The sequence below is a fragment of the Dromaius novaehollandiae genome, chromosome 10 (assembly GCF_036370855.1).
Source record: "Dromaius novaehollandiae isolate bDroNov1 chromosome 10, bDroNov1.hap1, whole genome shotgun sequence".
Lineage (NCBI taxonomy): Eukaryota > Metazoa > Chordata > Aves > Casuariiformes > Dromaiidae > Dromaius > Dromaius novaehollandiae.
Genome location: NC_088107.1, coordinates 25740122 through 25755127, shown reverse-complemented (window position 1 = coordinate 25755127; position 15006 = coordinate 25740122). Strand labels below are relative to the sequence as shown.

The 15006-nt window shown below is 50.3% G+C and overlaps 1 protein-coding gene, 1 non-coding gene and 1 pseudogene across 2 annotated transcripts; 1 reads left to right on the top strand and 2 right to left on the bottom strand.

Annotated features, from left to right (window-relative positions):
- Positions 1 to 2675: 2675 nt before the first annotated feature.
- On the top strand, positions 2676 to 2747 carry TRNAG-UCC (transfer RNA glycine (anticodon UCC)). The gene has a single exon. It is a non-coding gene; the product is annotated as a tRNA-Gly (tRNA).
- Positions 2748 to 11098: 8351 nt separating this feature from the next.
- Positions 11099 to 12257, bottom strand: LOC135329401 (olfactory receptor 6B1-like; annotated as a pseudogene).
- A 240-nt stretch (positions 12258 to 12497) lies between these two features.
- On the bottom strand, positions 12498 to 13439 carry LOC135329397 (olfactory receptor 12D1-like). The gene has a single exon (XM_064517713.1). The coding sequence runs from the start codon at positions 13437 to 13439 to the stop codon at positions 12498 to 12500; it is 942 nt and encodes a 313-aa protein (XP_064373783.1).
- Between the last annotated feature and the right edge of the window lie 1567 nt (positions 13440 to 15006).

The window sequence follows — 15006 nt, the reverse complement described above, 5'->3', positions numbered from 1 at the left end:
GGCGTAACCCCAGGGCTACGGCTGCAGCTCCCAGCGCCTGGTTGTCAGGGTGGCATCTGGGATATGCTGATGCCGGAGCAGCATTTGACTCTCCCTCTGGCATCTCTGTGGCTGGAGGGGAGGAAGGGAAGGGAGCTCCATGTATCAGGTCTCTTAAGACGGAAGAGAAAGCAGAGAGCCCAAGAGCAGGAGCTGAAGAGGAAAGACTGCAAGGAATCCAAGGACCCCGGTCTTGAAGTTTTGAGACAGTGGAAACAGGAGACACACAAACGGCACTGTCTGCTGGCGTGGCTGCCCTCCGGCTCTAGAGAGCTGGAGAAAGAACTCAGGGGAGGCGTTAGGAGGGGTGAGCTACGTGGAAGGGCAAATGGTGGGGTGAAGGGAACCGGAGGGACGTAGACGAGTGGGGGGAAAGAGAAAGTTTGATGTCCGAGAATGAGCCACTGTAGAGGTCTGCCTGTGCACGGTTTTGTCTGGATGGTGACCACAACCCAAGTCAAGAGGCTGATCTTGCTTGAAATCCAATGTATGGCTCCAGGGATGCATAGGAGGCATTTCTGTCATTTCCGTGGCCCTGGTGCAGTGTTAGGGGCAGCTGCTGGGCTGTCAGGGTCAGCAAAAGCAAGGCTGCACTGCAAGGGAGGATGAGCTGGGAGATGCAGGTGAGCACAGCGCAGGGAATGGCAGGGCCCTTGTCGGTTGGTCCCGGTCCCAGAGCCCCGCTAGTGCATAGTATTGACCCTAGAACTGTTAGCAGTTGACTGTAAAGCCACAGCGACCCCACATCTGGGTCACAGCTGTTCGGTAAGGAGGCCGAACACTGTCAAGCCTATTCTCAGTCTCAGCTTGTGAAAACCATGGATTCACTGTGCAGTATTTAGATGGATCAACACGTCAGAGTAACAAGGGCCTAAGAGTGACGTGAAAGACCTAATTTTGTCTCTCACTAACTGAAATGGAGCTAGAGCACCCCCACGGAGTCTCTCCACCACAAGGGACTGTGCAGCGTTTGTTTTCTCCACCTGCAATAACCCAAAGCTGCCTGGTGTAAGCTGTAAGTGGGGAGGGAGGGAAACAAGCCCATTTTTCTGGCTAGGTTTAAGCTCACTGTGCCCTCTGCACCACTGCTCTCAAAGTGTCACGCCTTCACCCATTCCTCCACTGCCTGACAGGTAAGGCTGCTTTCTCCCATACAACTGCTCACCTCCGCAATGCAGGAAGGGGCATCCACAGTGATATTTTTCCTTCCCCTTTCACAAGCCTGAGAGGAAGCAGTGCTCAGCTCTGCGATCCTCTCGTTTTTGCCCCACTACATGCACGGAGGCCTGGGTTTCCTTCCCACCCAGGAAGACTACAGGCTCCAAGGGGAGGGGCACACCTCTGGACCCAAGGCCAGACTGCATGGCCACTGTGTTGAACACAGCTGTGGGGACAGCACGCCCTGAGCCCTCCCTCAAGTCAGCTCACCAGCAAGGCCAGGGAGCCCTGACACTCCTCCAAGGCTGGCGGGCCTGGAAGGCCCATCTAAAGCAGAGCTTTGTCAAGGGAGAGAAGTCCAGGGCCCTGGCAAAGGGGGGACTGCCAGGAAAGTGCCTGGGAATCATTGTTCTAGCCTGCACCATTTCCTCCCTAAAATCACCGAATTCCTCCCCACCTCGCCTTTCTTCTCACCTCCCCTTAGCTCCCCTTCACTCCCTCCAGCACCGGTTTGTAGAAAACCACTGCATCTCCTGTGTTTGATGATCACACAGCAGTTTGCAAGGACAGAGCCATTCCCTGAGTCCTTCCAGGTGATGGGTATGCCCCCTCGGCAGCGCCTGCACCAGGGTGGCATCTGGGACATAGTGACGCCACAGGATGGTTTGACTCTCCCTCTGGTATCTCTGTGGCTGGAGGGGAGGAAGGGAAGGGATCTGTGCGGGGGCATCCAGTGATGGCAGCGTGCAAATGTGTCAGGTCCTGAAGGAGAGAGAGAAAGCAGAGAACCCAAGCGCAGGTGGTGTTGAGGGTTTTGAAAGGATGAGGAAGAGGCAGAAGAGACTGTGAGAGAGGAGAGTATATGTGCAGGGGCTGGAAAGAGGCAGCACAGCCAATCTGTGAAGTGGGAGGAGCAGGCAGGAGGCCTATACTTACATGCGTTGGTGGTATAGTGGTGAGCATAGCTGCCTTCCAAGCGAAGGGATCTGTGCGGGGGCATCCAGTGATGGCAACGTGCAAATGTGTCAGGTCCTGAAGGAGAGAGAGAAAGCAGAGAACCCAAGCGCAGGTGGTGTTGAGGGTTTTGAAAGGATGAGGAAGAGGCAGAAGAGACTGTGAGAGAGGAGAGTATGTGTGCAGGGGCTGGAAAGAGGCAGCACAGCCAATCTGTGAAGTGGGAGGAGCAGGCAGGAGGCCTATACTTACATGCGTTGGTGGTATAGTGGTGAGCATAGCTGCCTTCCAAGCGAAGGGATCTGTGCGGGGGCATCCAGTGATGGCAGCGTGCAAATGTGTCAGGTCCTGAAGGAGAGAGAGAAAGCAGAGAACCCAAGCGCAGGTGGTGTTGAGGGTTTTGAAAGGATGAGGAAGAGGCAGAAGAGACTGTGAGAGAGGAGAGTATATGTGCAGGGGCTGGAAAGAGGCAGCACAGCCAATCTGTGAAGTGGGAGGAGCAGGCAGGAGGCCTATACTTACATGCGTTGGTGGTATAGTGGTGAGCATAGCTGCCTTCCAAGCAGTTGACCCGGGTTCGATTCCCGGCCAACGCACGTATGCTTTTCTTCTTCCAGGCGCCTGCAGAGGCTCTTCCGTATGAAGTTTCTGCTAAAAAGCAGCCCAGTTTCCACCAACAAGTTCATGTTCCCTGGGGGAGCAAGTTCGCTTGCTGCAGCCTCCTGGCATGCACAGGCAGGTTGGAGCACCTCACAGAGCCCGGGAGAGACAGGCCTGGCTTCAGCAACCCTTCCCTGCCTTGGGGAAAGTAAGTTCTATGCAGGAGATGCACCTGACTCCGGGGGGGGGGGGCGGGGTAAAAGCCTTTTCCTGGCCCTGATTGCAGCAGGCACTCATTTGGAAGCAGCTGCCCTGAGCACAACACAGGCAGGCAGGCTCCCCCCTCACTCTGGGGTTTCTGTCCTTCCCTGCAGAGGCAGCTCGGTGGGGCAAAAACAAACACCCCACCTTTCCCTGCTGTGTGTGATGGGCAGGAGATGGTGTCAGAAGGGCAAACCAAGGGGGCCTCAGCCCAGGCACGCAGCCTTTGGACTTCCCGGGGAGACATTTTTCCTCCATGGGCCCAGGCCCAGGCAGGAGGAACGGAGCTGAGCCCAAGTGCTGGTGCTGTCAGTGTGCAGGAGCGGCAGGGAGGGCTCTGCAAGCCCTCCAGAGAGCTCCTGGGGGGAGCAGAGTGGCGCAGCGGAAGCGTGCCCAGAGGTCGATGGATCGACACCATCCTCTGCTAAGGCCCTTTTTTCCCAGTCCCCTCCCAGCTGAGGCCTCTCACCTTGCACATTTCCACCAGCACTCCCCGCTATGCTGTGCTCCAGGTCTCTGGCCAGGGCTGGTGGCAGCTGTCCTGCTCCTCAGCCCCTTGCCTGTGCTGCTCCTGCCCTCTCTTTTGCTTTCTTAGCATCTTCTCTCACCTTCTCCTTTGCTTTCTTAGCATCCAGACCTCCCAAAGTGCACCTGAGGAGCAGAGAAGGCTGTGGATCACCAGGCAGAGAGGAACACAGAGAGGTCCCCCCACAGGAGTGTGGGTGTCCTGGGGACAAAGCTGGTTCTTCCTTCCCTTCAGGGAGCTAAACCCCCAGCTTCCTGGTGGCAAGCGGGGACCTTCACCACTCTGCAGGTGGAGAGGAGGTGAAGGCTGGCGCTTGTTCAGCGAAGACAAATCCAGTGGCTTGGAAGACCTGGGGGATTTCTCCTTCCTAGCCTCTTTGCTGCTGCTCCCATTTGTAGGTCCAGCCAGGGGCAAGGCTGAGCAAGCTTTCGCAATGGGCGCAAAGTACGCATACGTGCGCGCGCGCACACACACACACACACACAGAGAACAAACACCCATGACCTGGCCACAAGCACCTGTAGAAATATCAGCGGCACTCACCCTGGCATCACCACCACGTGACCCAATCCTTTTCTTCCTCGTGGGCAGGTCAGGAATGGAGTTCCACCGTGAACACAGAGGCACCCCCTCCTCTCTTGATGCACATACACACGCACACCCACAGGACTCTCAATCTGTAGCCCACACCATAGGTCTGACCAGAGTCCCTGCCTGGGCCGTGGGCCCTGCTTATCCAGTCTCTTGCTCTGACCAGCTGAGGAAGCCAGGGGTTGATTTCTTATCACATCCCCGAGATGTGACATAGAAGGCCAAGGCTGGACCTGCTCCTCATGAACAGGGAAAACTTGGCCGGAGACTTAATAACCAATGGCAGGAACAAAGCCGCATTGCCAGGGCATGTCACGATGGTCTTAGGAAAGGCAAAGCTTGACTTGTGTTGGGACTGGCAAGGGACATCAAGAGCAAGAAGGAGAGCTTTTACTGCTGCAACGCTGTTGCTACCCTTGTTACCCCTGACTGCAGCAAGGCCTTTGGCATGGTCTCTCATAGTATACTTAAAGAAAGCTCAGTGACTAATGGAGAGGAGACCTGGCTGCCAACACAGGTGGAAAATGAACCAGGCTGTTGGTCTCAAAGGCTTGTGCTCAGTGATACAAAGGCCAGCTGGTGGCTGTTTCCCAGTGACATCCCTTGAGGAATCACTCTGGGTGCCAACGGGCTTTAATGTCTTAAGGGGTGACCTGGACAGTGGGATGGAGGGAACTTTCAGCACATTTGTTGGAGAGACGAGTCTGGGGCAATGCAGCTGAGAAACTGGAGGGCAGCACTGGTATTAGGAGAGCCTTGGCAGGCGGGAGAAAGGGGCCGACAGGAACCGCCTGCAGTTCAGCAAAGGCAAAGGCAAGTCACAGGAGCACGGTATCACAGAACCATTGAGGTTGGAAGGGACCTCTGGAGATCATCTAGTCCAACCCCCCCACTCAGAGCACTGTCAGCCAAAGCAGGTCTGACTGCGTTTGACCGTGTCCTGTCAGGTTTTGACTCTCTCTGTTCATCTAGTCTCTTTCTCTGACGCTAAGTCTTCCCTGATGCTGATCCCCCCCTAGTCATCAGCCAGTCCAGCCTGAGGTTTCCTGGACAATACGATATACCCACACATACACAGACACACACACACAGAGAACAGAGAGCAAGGTCAGACAGGAGAGAATTCCAAGTGGAGTTTAACAAAAAGATAGGCGATGCTGCAGTGATTAGGCACTGGAGTTGTCCAGGCAAGCGTACTGACCAGCAGGGTCAGTTTCCCAGGTTTGCCCCACCCCAGTCCACCTCCATCCCTCCCTTTCCCCATCTTTGGGCCTTCCCTGAACTATCCCATTAGAAGTTTTGCATGCGCACCCCCACAATCCCGTCAAAACAGCCCAGAGGAAGTTTAACATTATCCCACATGCCCCCTCCAAAGTCCCATACAAAGTTGCTCTTTCCCATGACAGCAATGTCCTTACGCTGCAGGCATCTGCAGGACCTCACATCCCATGCATACTTTACATTTCACATGTCCTTATGGTGCTCCCCTACAGAAAGGGGAGGAGGGCCCCCAGAGACTCTCAAGTCTGTATTTCTCTCCCCAGGAAGGGCTGTTGTGCTGCAGCAGCACCCAGCCTCCATCCTCGCCTGGCACCGGCGGCCAGCTCCCTGGGCACCGGGCTGGCCCTGGGGGCCTCTGTGGCTGACACAGGCAGGGCCCTGTTCTTCTAGGCATCGGTGTCTCAAGAGCAGTGGCCCTCCTGTGTTTCTGCCCTGGCACCCCTTGTCTCCCTCCTGCTTGGTGCAGCAGGAAGTCATGCTGTGGTGGGAGCTCGTTACGGTCCACCCACTCATGATGAGAAAGGGGCAAAATCTTCTGTAAAAGCTCAAGGTGGTTTCCGGGTTGCAGTCAGTTCTTATAATGGGGATTTTCCGCTCTCCAGCCTCTGCCAGGAGAGCAACATGTTGGGACTCAAGTAACCCTGGGGGCTTGTGGAGTTGGGGATAGCTTCTTAGCACATCCTCTGGATGTGGCAAGGAGGGCCAAGGCTGGTTCTGCTCCTCGTGAACCAGGAAGGCTTGGCTGGGGGCATAATAATCAATGGCAGCCTTGGCTGGAGCAACCATGAAATTGTCTGCTTGTGGAGACGAGAGAGTGGAAGGCCAGTGAGAGAGTACAGAGCCCGGGCTTCAGGAGAGCTGATGCCAGCATATTCAGGGAATGGGTGGGTGGGGCCTCATGGGAAGCAGCTCTGACAGGCCAAGGACCTGGGGAGAGCTGGCAGGTCTTTAAGGACCACCTCCCCCAAGCACGAGCACAGTCCACCCTGATATCCAGGGAAAAGAGCAGAGGTTCCAGGTGACAGGCTTGGCTAAAAGGGGAACTCGTGAGGGAGCTCCAAAGCAGGCAGGAAGGACGCAGGAGGTGAAAACAGGGATAGGCGAGAAAGCAGGACCAGAGCCACGTTGCCAGGGCACGCTGCAATGGTGTTCGGAAAGGCAAAGCTGGACTCGTGTTGGGACTGGCAAGGGACATGAAGGGCAAAAAAAGGGGGGGAGGAGGGGCAGGGCTTTTAGCACTGCAATGCTGTTGCTACCCCAAATCCCAGTTTTGTATCATCTGCAAACAAGAAGCCAGATGTGAGTCAGCCGTGTGCCCTTCTGCGAGGAAGGCCAGCTGCGTCCTGGGCTGCATTGGCAAGAGTGCAGCCAGCAGGCTAAACAGCACTGGACCCAGTATCCACCCCTAGGGTACACGACTAGTGACTGGCCTCCAGCTGGGCTTTATGCCGCTGATCAAAACCATCTGAGATTGGCAGGTCAGCCAGTTTTCAGTCCAGCTCACTGTCCTCTAATCTACCAGCACTTCATCAGCTTGTTGATGAGGACATTACGGGAGACGGTGTCAAAAGCTGTCCTACAGAGCCTGCACGCCGGGGGGAGGGTATCAGGGTTAGGAATTGCTCTTGGGGGGGATGTGATTGCCACAATGCAGATTTGGAATGGGAAGAGGCAAGCGCTTTGCATGCCACTTGTCCTGTGGAAATGGGCACTTCTTTGTGTCTCACTGAACCCTGGAAACGTGTGTCTTGCTCTCTGTACTGCTTCACTACAATTTTTTCCTTCCTTCTCATTAAAGACATTGTGCAGCATAGCTGGAGACTTGTGGTGCTTCTTTCTCCTCCAGCTTCCGTTAGCTGCCCGCTCTGCACGGAAAAGCATTGCCCTCTGTCCTGAGCTTACCTCTCTCTGCCGGAAACTGAGGAGGGAAAAACCTCCCCTCTCCCATCGCAGCGAGTCTACCTGTAAGCACAGGGCATTGCCAGATTTGGGTGGAGCTCCCTGAACCAATACATTCAGCAGCTGCAGTGACATCTGTTACAAAGTTGGTTTTGCTCATGGCTGTTGTTTCTGGGGTTGAAGTCAAGGAGTTGTCCTGAATGGCACAAGATGCAATGCAGAGTTATTCTCTCATTTGTAATCTGTTTATGACATGACAGTCTCTGACGTCACAGTCAGTAGAAACCCTTCGAGGACACGGTCAGCTTTGGACGTGCTCAGTCATCTAGCTTCCCCTGGCTTTCAAGTCAGCCTTCCCTTTTACGACTGCAAGGCGTATTTGGGGAAAACCCTATCTGACTTGTGATTGAAAGAGACTGCATGATCCAGCCCCTGGTTTGGAAAGAAATCGTGGGAAACGAGTCCGTGTTACCTGACAACGTCAGCCTGTGTGAGGTAGCTATAAGTAGGACCGATGGTTGGAAAGAGGAAGTCTCATCGTAGGAAATGTCCCATAGCTCTTTGAGGTTGGAGGGCATTTTCTCGTTTTCCCTACACTTGGAGGGTCACGTTACATTCACGATGTCCCTGGGACACATTCCCTGAGGCTCCGTCTTGTTGCAGCAATGGTTTTCCTGCTTGAAATATCACGGTCCTTGCTAAAGATACACCTGGCACATATCTGGCTGTGTGGCTTCACCTCTTGCCTTTGCCCAGCAGCATCTCTAGGCTGGTGGAGGGGGTGGGCTTGAATGTTAGTTATAAATCCTGGCCTCAGTGAGGTCCCTGCCAAACCGCAGTGTCCTCCTGCCCCAGGCTCAGAGAAACTGCAGTGCTGCTCAGGGAAAACACCCTGAAGCTAAAGCAGCTTTCTGACTTGTTTTTCTAATCCTGGCACTGAAGACCATGACCCCCCTATCGTCGCCCCCACAGAGATGATCTCTCATTGTTGTTCCCCACTTGCAGGCACCCAGATAAGTGTAGCCCACTGTGTGGCTCCCCAAACCCGGGCCCTCTGCTTCCCCACTCTCCCTCCCACACCACAATTCTATCTCGGCATGTGTGGGCCAGGGTTGTCAGGTACAGATAATCCTCCCGAGCCCAGAGACCCATGGTTTTGGGTCCTCAGCATCTCTTCCAGTCTTCCCCACTCACCTTATCCTGAGAGGCATATGCCAAATACCTCAGCCTCTCACAGGCACACACCACACACCACTCCTCCACCTCCCTGCGCTACGTGCCCATTCTACTCTGCTTTTTGCACTGCCTCTCCCACACAAACGTGCATCGATGCAGGACTTGGGCTCCCAGTTAGCCGAGGGAGTCCAAGACTCTCTATCCCTTGCGTAGCTTCTGTCAGTCTAGTCACAGAAGTCAGGAAGGGGAAAGGACAATCTTGCAAATAAAGCGTGGAGATGGCTGCTCCTCATCCTGTAACCTGTGACCGATCATATTTCCTCTGTCTTACAAGGGGGTCTAAGCAACTCGTCTGTCCTGTGTGGTGCAGTACATTAATACATCTAAAAGGTAGATAGCTGCAAGTGAAAGGCAAGAGGGGAGTGCAAAGTGTCCTTGTTTTAGTGATTACAATACCGTGGATGTAGTCCGTTCCCCAGCCAGAGCAGGCTTATTTCCTGCAGTGGCTTTACAATGGAGTCGTAATGCTTGTCCACCCTGAGGGCTGCAATAAGCAACTGACTTTGCAGGGGCTCCAAGTGATGTTTTTTCTGGCCCTTCCAGTCTCCTCCTGAATGACACGCTTTGTTTTGCTCCTGTGCGGTGAGACATGTCCTCCCAAAAGCCTACTAACCAGAGCACCCAGTTTACACTGCTGGCCCATTGTGGATGCCAGAACTCAAAGGAGTCATGGTGTTATAGAGATGTTTCCTACTGGAGCATATTTGAGAGGACCACCACAGCAAAGGCCAAGGAGGAGCAGCATGCCGGCTTTTCCCCCTCCCACCTGGCTGCTGAGGAATTCTCCAGTTTTGCAGACTTCCCTGCCAACATGGATACGTTTGAGAGCCTCCGGCCTGTAAAGGAAGAAGCTGCCCAGCAAGTAAGGGATGTCATGGTGGTGTATGAAGAGCTCAATTCGAGCTCAGTCAGCGAGCCTCAAAGGTATTCCTGTTGGACAGAGCGGGGTCATTTCTGCTCCGGCCACTACCCTGCCTCGCCCAGCTCAGGAGGAGAACGGAAAAAGCAAGTCCCAGGCAAAGCTGGGGAGGGCCCTGAGGGGGGCATGCTGGGTAAATTTGTAGCCCAGATTGCACGCAGGGAGGAGAGGAAGTGGATGGAAGAAGTGGTGAGGGTTTTCCACCCAAAGGTATGTCTCTCCTAAATCTCCTGGCACTAAGACCTTTCCCAAAGAAGAAAGCCACCGCAGACACACTCCAATTTTGTGGTAAACTAGCCGTATTTTGTTGCACAGCCATACACACAGCAAGATCTTGTCCTCAGCCCCTTCACTGTGGACTCACACGTACCTGTATACACGATCAGCTCCTTGTCAGCCCCTCCTCTGAACCCAGCACTATGTGTCTGGGGCATGAGGGAGCTGGAGAGGAACAGGGTGGAGGCTTTCTCTTCTTGGCTTCCGTCACTTGAAACCTGAGCCCCAGCATGGGCAGGAGGCACCTGTAAAAGGCATGTACTTTCTACGGGCTGTTTATAGTGTCATACCATACCGACTCTTTGGTCGACAGCTTGGCTTTGAGGGCTCTCCCAGAGGCTCTGTTTCAAAAGAGAAGCCATCCTCCCACAATGACCTGAGTATATGCTTAATGCTCGTGCACTGTGAGTGCAACCCCAAAATGCCACCAATCTGGATGCTTTAAGTGGAACAAATATATGGCACTGTCACCTGGAAGCAGAAAAAGTGGATGGTGTTTTGCTCTAGACTAGACTCACATGGTTTAGTTATCCAAAAAAAAAACAAAAACAAAAAAAAAAACAAAAAAAAAAACCAACCAACCAACCAACCGAAAAAACCTCCATGAGACAGGAATTAGAAAACTACAAGCTTTTAAACCAGAAAAATAGCTAGACCTAGACCTAGACCTAGACCTAGACATGGAGCTATCTTTTGTAAGTTCTGCTATGTGCTTAAGCTATGTGCTTTCAGGGTGGATGTGGATCATGCCAATAAAGTTTTTTTCCTACAGCTGTGAAGATAAAAGCACCCCAAAGCAGACACTGAAAAGTACCCCAAAGCAGACACTGTCAGAATCTGTAACCCCTCATTTCCAGAGGGTGGGGCTTTAAGCAAATCTCCTCAAAAAACAGGACTACCAGACTTGGCAACCCTACATGTGCAGATGAACAAAAGTTGCAGTCTGGGTCTGATGCTCGTGGTCCTGCCCTTGTGCCTGGAGAGGGACAAGTGCACCTACATCATGAGCTCAGCTGTGTTCCCTCGCTACCCAGCTCTCTGTGAGTGTTGGGAGAGCACATGCTGAGCAGCATTTGATGGTGTCCAGAGCACAACATAGGGCTGTCCGACTTTGGATCCACCCTGGGGTCAGTATTTGAACTTGCCTGATTTAAAGACAGGGATTCCAACTGGCCTCTCATTAAAAGCTCGCCAAGGCTTGGATTTCAGGTTGGGCCTCCCCTCCCTTCATCTCTGTGGTTCACAGGCTTAAAAGGTCATTTTCCTTTGATGCATGCTCTTGTTTACTCTGGTTAGACCTTCACTCTCTTTGTTTCTCTTGCAGAGTGTTTCTGAAAAGACAGCTGATTTTCCACCTCTCAAGGCAATGCTGACATCTCCACCAGGCGCTTGAAAAAAGAATCACAGGTGTCCTGAGGAAAACAACCCCACCTGATGTTCCTTGCCACTGTCCTGGCCACTCTCCCTCTGGCACTCCTCATTGCCCCCCTTCTCGCACCTCTTCTCCCACAGACACATGCTTTCTTCTTAGCCTCAGTGGTGAGGATGTGCCGGACTGCCATGATAATTAACAGGTAGGAGACAATAGGGATTGAGAGGGGAACCAGCAGGATAAATAAGGCCATCACAAAGTCCACCATCTCTGCCAGTGACATATCTGTGCAGGGGAGGTTCAGCACGGGGTTGATATCACAGAAAAAGTGGTTGATCACACAGGGATCACAAAACTTCAGCTGAGAAATGAAGGAAATCTTGATCAAACAAACAGAGAACTCACTGTACCAGGAGAGAGCTTCCAGGTATATGCACACTTGGTAGGTCATGAGGACTGAGTAATGCAATGGTTAGATGGCCACATGGCAATCGTACACCACAGCAGAGAGAAGGTCACATTCAGTGCCCATAAGGTAGCTGAAGAAAAAGAGCTGGCTCATGCATCCCACAAAGGAAATACCCCTGTAGTCAACAATGAAGTTTGCCAAGGGTTTGGGGACAGTGACTGAGATGTACCTGACCTTAATGAAGGAGAGGTGACTAAGGAAAAAATACATAGGTTTGTGGAGCTCACAGTTTGTCCTGCTCCGAGCAATTATGACCATGTTCTCAAAAACGGTTAAAACATAGGCCAACAGGAATACTGGGAAGCGCAATAGCTGCAACTCCATGATGGTTGGGAATCTTAGCAAGAGGAGCCCGTGAAACTGGGTGGAGTTCTCCTCCACACAGAGAAGTGCAGAGCTAGGCCTTGGAGATCAAGCACAGAGAAGGAAGAAAAATGCAAAAGATGGGATAGATGTTTGAAAATTAAATGCTAAATTTTGAAAAAAGGTAGCAAAAAATCTTATCCTTGGGTAGGATTCTTCTGATTAGGCTTTAGATGCCTGAAGTGTAGGCTTTCCTTTTGGGTCATTCAGCTGCCTAACCATAGCTATCAAGTCATCATTTAACACCTTAGATTATCCAGAACAACTGCATGGGGCTGTCAGCTGTGACGTGGGACCTGCAAGAGACATGCATGCTGTATTGGCAGCTGGAGACCAAATGGGATACCATAAGACATCTAAAATGACAGAAGAAACATCAAGCCCTTAAATGTTTCCCCTAATTTAGATCTATGCAATTAACTTCCAAACATTTAAAACTACATGAGATAATCAGTAATTTTTCAGTCTCTTGCAAAAAAGTGTCCTCTTGCCCTTTTCCCTTGAAGATATCAGAGGTGGAGTAAACACATTCTGAGTTTTGTCCTTTTTTTAGTCACTTTCCTCCAAGGAAGAGTTTTCTCCCTAACTTTTTTTTCAGGACAGATTTCACTTCCTGGTTCCTAAGAGTGTAGATTAGAGGATTCAGAGCTGGGGTGACAGCACTGTACATGAGAGACACCTGCATTTCCCTTTTGGAGGAGCTTTCTGAGGAGGGAGGTGCATAATTGAAGAAAACTGGTATGTACAGCAGGGCTACAACGGTGAGGTGGGAAGCACAAGTGGAGAAGGCCTTCCGTCTTCCTCCCTTAGACTGGACTTTCAGGAAGAGGAAGAAGATAATGTAAAGGTAGGAGAGGAGTATGACAGTGAAGGGGGCTAGAGCAATGGATGTGGTGACAACATTGAGGAGGGTCAGGTTGAGGCTGGTGCTACTGCAAGCCAAATTCAAAAGTGGTTTGATGTCACAGAAAAAGTGGTGGATGTGGTTGTGGCCACAGAAACTCAGCTGAGAGGTCATGATTGAGTGCATCATGGCATGAAAAAAACCAGTGGCCCAGGTGGCCACAGCCAGCAACAGACATTTCCGTGAGCTCATGACCAGAGTATAGCGCAATGGGTTGCAAATGGCCACATAGCGGTCGTAGGCCATGATGGCCAGGAGCATAGCCTCAGTACTGCCCAGGAAGTGGAAGAAGTGGAGCTGGGCCAAGCACCCACCAAAAGAGATGGGCTGATGCCCAAAGAGAAAGCCAATGAGCATCTTGGGAACAGTAACCGTAGAGTAGATGATGTCCAGGCAGGAGAGGTTTCCCAGGAAGAAGTACATTGGTGTGTGGAGACGGGGCTCAAATATCACCATGGTCACAATGGCACTGTTTCCCAGAAGACTGGTCAGGTAAAGCAACAGGAAGGTGATGAAGAAAAAGTGCTGCAACTCCTTGAGATTGGTGAGGCCCAAAAGGATGAACTCACTCACCTCCGTCTGGTTCAGCATTATTGGAACAGTGACAAGCAAAGGCAAAATGTCAAGGTTGCACAGCTGTGAGGAAAAAAGGTTTTACAATATTCGTTTGTTTCTGTGCTATTTTGATACAAATGAATGCATAAACATGTGCGAAACACAATGCATGAAATAAAACATAAAAGCTGAATAGAAACACAAGAAATGCATGTGAACAAAAGCAGCTAATGTAGTCTTTTCCTACTTTCGCTCTGTAACAAGAATGAAGAAAAGTGTAAAAATATGAGACTGGAAAATACTAAAATAAAGCCTTTCTTCTGTGCATACAGCAGAATGTGAAAGATATGAAACATTGATTTTTCTACCACTCCAGCCACACTCTTATTTCAGTTCTGTCCATCTGTGACTTCCCACTACAACCTTCACTGTCATCTACAATGCTTCTAACTCACGTGAGTCACTCTTGATGCTCTCTTTCCTCTATTCTGCCTGTATTTCATTAAGCCAGTTTCAACTTTCACATTTCTAATGATTATCATTTCTTCCTGATATCTTTTTTAATCTTAAAAATTGCACAGCTTGAAGTTTTTCAGCAATGACAGCCACTACAAGGTGCCCCATGGTGTATGCAATCATCAATATTTCTTTTGTACATTGCTGAGGATTAAAGAAGAGAATGCTTCAGCAGATTATCTCAAACTGAGCACATGCTCTCATTCTTTTTTCTGTTTCAGATAAGTTTATTTATCATATCATATCATATTTATCAGGTAAGACCTGACCATATGGAATAAGAAAAAAAGTTTGGAGATAATTTTGCTAGGGCAGGTAGGCATGTGTATTTCTGGATTACATTATAGACTGCAAATTCTGCAAAATGAGTCTTTTTCTTTGTTCATTCAGTGCAGAGAAGATAAAGTGATGATCAGTATTGGTGAATATAACTAATGAAAAAGTAGTTACTTCCAAAACATTTCTTGTAATGAAGTTAAAACATGTATACACACATTTCACAGTCTTTATTGTTTTTCCCAGTATAATATATACTTTTATTGAAAAGAATTGATTTTTTTAAAGTCATTATTATTTATTTCCAGTCCAGTCACTCACTTTCTCATACTTCTTCGGTTTATTCTTTTACTATGGAAACAATAAACAGACAAAAAAATTAGAACTAATTTCCTAATAAAAAACTGAGCATGCAGCCAAAGTGTAATTTTTGCATATGTATGCACTATACTAACTTATGCACTATCAAAAACTGATCAAATATATCCAAAAATACTTTTAACTCAGTCTTTGAACAAGCTCTGTTGGAAACCTATGATCATATTATGCAGGCATCAACCAATCATTGTTGCCTACATTTCAAAGAGTTAGAGGTATAATTTTCTTTTAAATAAAAATGCCTCCATTTATACACATTACTTGCCACCTTTAAGCATACAGTTGATCCTCATTGAAATCCATATGTGGAAAGACATCACTGCATTAAGGTATGTCCTCTCTGATTCTGTTTGTTTTTCTCAGTCCACCACAGGTGATCTAATCACTTTCATTTTCTCCTCCTTCCAACCATATTTTTTCTTACCTTTCTAAC

Excerpts from the sequence above, each read along its gene's own strand:
- LOC135329397 (XM_064517713.1), bottom strand. The coding sequence starts at position 13,439 with ATGCTGAACCAGACGGAGGTGAGTGAGTTCATCCTTTTGGGCCTCACC.